This window comes from Panthera uncia, chromosome D2 (genome assembly GCF_023721935.1).
Source record: "Panthera uncia isolate 11264 chromosome D2, Puncia_PCG_1.0, whole genome shotgun sequence".
Classification (NCBI taxonomy): Eukaryota; Metazoa; Chordata; class Mammalia; order Carnivora; family Felidae; genus Panthera; species Panthera uncia.
Window position 1 is genome coordinate 62,690,089 of NC_064818.1, and position 6,000 is coordinate 62,696,088.

General features: G+C 36.0%; 1 protein-coding gene across 1 annotated transcript in view; it reads right to left on the bottom strand.

Annotated features, from left to right (window-relative positions):
* Positions 1-967, bottom strand: part of LOC125933157 (VPS10 domain-containing receptor SorCS1) — a 236,252-nt gene extending 235,285 nt beyond the window's left edge. The window contains exons 1-2 of the mRNA XM_049646013.1: positions 924-967; positions 5-104 (exon numbers count right to left, since the gene is read on the bottom strand). Coding sequence (XP_049501970.1) covers positions 5-104; positions 924-967 — 144 coding nt within the window. The remainder of the gene's footprint in view (positions 1-4; positions 105-923) is intronic.
* Positions 968-6,000: the final 5,033 nt, after the last annotated feature.

The window sequence follows — 6,000 nt, forward strand, 5'->3', positions numbered from 1 at the left end:
TTACCTTACGCTTGTTGGTAGGACACACGTAGAGATAGCTTAAAATTGTTTTCAACCCAACTTTATCATTCAGCTTCTCATAGGTTGTTCCATAATCAGTTGACCTATAATTCAAAAGGAGCATTAATGAGGACAGAAGTATCCGTCACTTGGCCGCTTGTCAGTATAATGCATGTTTTACATAGTAGAATGGCTCTCAGGAGGTTTCTAGATGATTCATGTAGTATATAATGATGCTTAATTATGTACACAGTGGCATCATGTGAGTGGTTAACATTTGCATTTAAATTGAATTGGTAAAAATTAAAACTCCATCTCTTTACTGCTCCTTAATGTACGTACTCTGCATAAAATATGTGGTTGGTTTTTAAAGATTAAGAGATGAGAGTGTCTCTTGAATTGACCACATAAATGAAGAGTTTTGGCAGATTTGACATTTTCAAACTTTTGCTTTATGTCTGGCACCGTGGAAAAGCAGGTTCTCATGATTTATCTACAAATCGTGTTTCCTTTCATGAGTCATAGAATATATGGTGGATCAGTCCCTTCAAAGGTCATTCAGTCTTTTCCTGTTATTTAAGAGTAAGAAAACATCTTAATAATAAGTGAAATTTCACAATCTTATTTGGTGGCCTTTTCTGCTGTTAAGCAACCTTCAGCTGGGAGGACATTACTTCTTGGCACTGACCCTATCTATTTTGGAGATTCTCTCATCTTTATCTAGCCCTTGGTCAATAACTTATTAATTCTGACTGAATCAATAGGCTTTAATCACCTTCTCTATCAAAGTTTATTACATATTTCAGAATTGTAATCTTATTAGATCATTACAACCGCGTGCAGGAGGGAATATTATCTCTATTTCAAGTAAGAGGTTGACAGAATTTAAGTGACCTATTCAAAGAAAACAGCTGACAAATTGCCAGCTAATATTTGAATCCAGGTGTTCTGGCCCTAAGTCCCGCATTACTTCTATTAAACCACAGTTTGTTTGTTTCTTTGTTTAAAATTAAGGAAACGTAATTTCCTCTTTGCCTTCTTTTTACATATAGGAGATTCCCAATTCATTCATTCATTCATTCATTCATTCATTCACATTTGTAGAACTAAAATGTACCAAACCTGTGCTATGTACCAGGGTGCAATACATTGCCCCATTCTCAAAATCTAACAACTTTATTTGAGAGGCAGAAATATAAGGTTATCATGTGTTAACTTCAATGTTACAGACAAGAATTAACAAGGCTTAGGGGTGCCTGGGTGCCTTAGTCAGTTGAGCATCCGACACTTCATTTCAGCTCAGGTTATGATCTCACTGTGAGATCAAGCTCCTGACAGCATGGAGCCTCCTTAGAATTCTCTCTCTTCCTCTCTTTCTGCCCCTCCCCTGCTCGTGCACACTCTCTTTCCCTCTCAAAATACATAAATAAACATTTTTTAAAAAAGAATTAACAAGGCTTAGAAAATAAAGTTGGTGTAATTGGACACATAGAAATGTAACTATTTTAATTAATCTTTGATATTAATAGAAGATACAAATCCTTACAGGTCATGAAGACTACATAGAAGGCATTTGTGTTAACAGCCACATCATCACACATTAAGAACCCACCCTGGACCAGGCACTGGAGCAAGAAAGCTGTATACATGATCTTGGAATTAAGGAATTAACAATTTATTCTGGCTGGGGATCCAGGGCATTTTATCCCTAAAATTTATACACATATAAACTATATATATATATGTATATATATATATATATATATATATATACACACAAATATAAATGCATGTATATAACTATATACTATATTTTAATATAAATATTATCTATAATCTTATATAATTTATTATATAATATTTATAATTCATAATATAAATAATAATTTTATATAATAAAATATCTATAAATATCATAGAAACATTATAATGTATATCTATAATTATCTGTCATACCTATCTAATAATTATCTATAAATAAACATTATAGATATATTACTATATAACAAACTATATACTTTATATTATAAATTATAAATATTATATAATAATTAAATACAATTCTCTAATAGTCAACACTTTACAGAGTTTAGATGAAGCTCCAAATCAGTGAAGATTGGGGTATTATGTAAAGTTTCTTGGAAGAACTAATGCACTTGAAAATGGAAAATGGGTAGAGCTTTAGGAATGGGAAGTAATCAGAGCATGATGAACTAGAAGGCACCTTGTGTTACCCAAATAAATAACTGGCTTTCTTCTGGACCAGCCTGTTCTCTAGCCCAATCAAACAAACATTGGCTTGATAGCCAAGAATATTTGAAGAGCAATCAAAGCTTTCACAGATCTTATCCATGAACTACAGCACACTTCTTTAGATCTTCCTTCCATATTCATCTTTTTCCCCTCAAACTCAAGCTGATATGAAATTTCCTCCAGCTCTCTCAAAAACTTCTAAGACTGCTTTCTCCACTTGCCCAATCTTGGTGTTTGGTGTATCCCCGCCCCCCTCCCCCCACCAATCCTAACCAGGCCTTACTAGATCAACGTCATCTCTTTCTTACGACTTTCTTGTCTCTAAAATTTCACTAGCCTTTCTCTAGCTCCTTTCTTCAGATTACTTCTTCTAATCATTATTTTGAACAATACTCACAAGAACAAACACATAGATGCAAAATCTATCATGGGGGTGGCTATGCCAGGGGGACAGGGTGTGCTACACTGACAGGTGCTGCCTAGCCATAGGTGGACATCAGTAGGACAATGTTGGAGATGAGAGAATGGTTCAGTTTTACTGGTGGGATAATGGAAATGGAGGCCAGAGAAGTAGGAACAAATCTATAGAGGGGCAATAATGAGTTTCTCATCATTTTTACCAACTCAACCCTTAAGATATTCAATGAATATGTTTACATTCAAAAAGTATACTTTACAGGGCAAATGAGGATGATCCCTTAAGGACACTACATGGACTCACTCGTGTGTGTGTGTGTGTGTGTGTGTGTGTGTGTGTGTGTCTGTATGTGTGTGTTTAGCTGAATCTCAATGTAATGACAATAATAGAGTTACTAGCTTACATAAACATTGGTAACTTTTTTTCAGAGAGTTTACAGTATGTTATTGGATATTTTCCTTTTATTATAACATCAGCAGTACAGATCCTTCAAGGTATCTGCCATTACTGTTTAATGCCATCTCTTGCCCCTTGATTTTTCAAAGCTCAGAAACTGAATAAAAATTTGTTAATTCTCAATTTCAGCAGAGCTGCATGTTTAGGCATTATGACATCATAATAACTGATAGATGGAGAGAGGGAAAAAAATGATGCATTTCTACACACACAAAACAGGACATACTAGCAGGTGTTCAAGGTTGTCCCACAGAACTAGAATTAGATGGAGCGTTACATGTGTCCTGGGTAAAACTAACAATCAGCCAGGACAGATTGGTTCAAGGGTACATAAATAAAAATATTTACTATTTCCAAACCAATTGGTAAATAGTTACTGCACTAAGTTCTCTGAGTAGCACTTCTGACAGCCTTACCACATGGCCTCTCCCTTGGAGGCTTCCTAGATTTCCTCAAAGTCCAGCAACCAAAAGATTGAAAGCTGGCACAGCAGAGGTCCTCAAGAAACTTGCTCAGCGCTAAGATGAGCACCTGCTCTGATTGGTTAGTGCTCATGCCAATCAGACTGAGCCCTGGTGGAGGAGACAGTGACCTTGGAGAAGGCACTGCACCCTGGAAAGCAATTCCTAGTGCCCATCTGCAAACTCTCCTTCATAGCTAACAGATGCTTACAGTTATCCTAACATGGTCAACAGTGGGGACTGAAGCCCCCTAGGGACCTGGGCTCTGAAAGAACGGATGAGAGACAGACAGTTGAGCAGCAGGCTGGCTGGTGAGCCAATATACTGGCTGGTAAATATTTTAAGTATCATTCCTAGCTATGAGGGAGAGGAGTGTTATCCAAGATCAAAAAAAAAAAAAAAAAAAAAGGAAATGCCTTATTAGGCAAAATTTAATGTTCCTTTACTTCAGAACATATAAATTTTATTATTCTCACACACATGTATCTATTTTTCTAGTTTAATATATACTGTGAACCTCTTAAATGCATATTCTATGAAGCATTTTCCAAACATATTTGATTACAGGATTCATTCTTGAAAGATAGCTAATTAAATTAGTGTTCTGAGCAACATGCTTTGGAAAAGCATATCAAAGGCAAAAAATAAAAAGCAAAAGATTATGAATCTTGGTTTTATAAGAAAAGGAGAACAATAAAAATATTTAAACAAATCAAATCTTCAGAGAAAAGTGCCAGCCTATGCTAATAATAAAGTGATTGCTGTTACAATATCCAAATTATAGAAAGAGCCTAAATGTCCATCAACTGAAGAATGGATAAAGAAGATGTGGTTTATATATACAACGGAATAATACTTGGGAATGAGAAAGAATGAAATCACGCCATTTGCAGCTGTGTGGATGGAACTGGAAGGTATTATGCTGAGTGAAATAAGTCAGTCAGAGAAAAACAGGTATCATATGTTTTCACTCATATGTGGAACTTGAGAAATTTAACAGAAGACCATGGGGGAAGGGGAGCGGGAAACAAAGGTACAGAGAGGGAGGGAGGCAAACCATAAGAGACTCATAAGTAGAGAGAACAAACTGAGGGTTGATGGAGGGGTCGGGGAGAGGGGAAAATGGGGGATGGGCAGTGAGGAGGGCACTTGTTGGGATGAGCACTGGGTGTTGTATGTAAGCAATGAACCACGTGATCAACCCCGAAAACCAAGAGCATGCTGTACACACTGTATATTAGCCAATTTGACAATAAATTATATTAAAAATAATAATAAAATTTTAAAAAGTGACTGCTGCTGTCAAGGCCAAAAAAAAAAAAAGTAATGTTAAAAAAATATAACACGCAGAGATGTATTTAAGATGCGATATAAACAGCCTTGACTTCTCAACTTGTATCATTTTTTAAAACATTCCAAAGCAATTTTTTTCAAGTTCTGTTTATAGGTTGACTTATATACAGATGAAAAACAGGCTTTCTGTCAACACCTATGTTGTGCAAGAAAAAGCTGAAAACTTAAAAAAATAAGCATTCCAGGAAAGTAAATATGCAAGTGATTAAATCAAGGTGCCATTGGTTTTGCTTTTGATCCTTAATCCTTACACTACCTTTTTGCAAACATCTCTTAAATAGTGACTTTTAGAGCATTTGAAAGTATGTCTTTATTTAAGTGTTTACTATATTCGAAGAGCTGAAATGAGTTTCCTTGATGGATGGAGAAAGCACATTCAGTGTATGGTCCCACCTACCTTCCCAGAGACCTTATGATCTCTTTCAGAGGGTAGTGTCCCATCACACTCAAAGAAGGTAAGGACACACAGCATGACTAGTTTCCACAGAAGTGGTCGAAATAAAATGTGCGATTGTATTTCCTGTGCTATAATCTGATACCATCAAATGAGGTAATAAATAAGCACAGAATCATTTGTAAACGAAATTAATCCATAAAATCCATTCATTGTGCTGAACACAATGATCGGCATGTAACAGGCAATCTCTAAATGGCAGCTTTTATTTATCACTAATTTTTTCTTGATTGTTTTTGGTATTCTTTACCCAGGACTCACCAAAACCCATAACATGAACCCTCAAGAAGAATCCTAGTCACAAAAAAATAATTTAGATTTAGCTTTCTTAGAAAATATTCATGAAGTTACTACCATTAAAAAAATAGCATTTATTTATTTTTGGAAACAGAGAGAAACAGAGCATGAGCTGGGGAGGGGCAGAGAGAGAGGGAGACACAGAATCTGAAGCAGGCTCCAGGCTCTGAGCTGTCAGCACAGAGCCTGATGCGGGGCTGGAACCCACTAACCATGAGATCATGACCTGAGCTGAAGTTGGACGCTTAACCAACTGAGCCACCCAGGCACCCCTACGATTTTTTTTAATGTTTATTTATTTTTGAGAG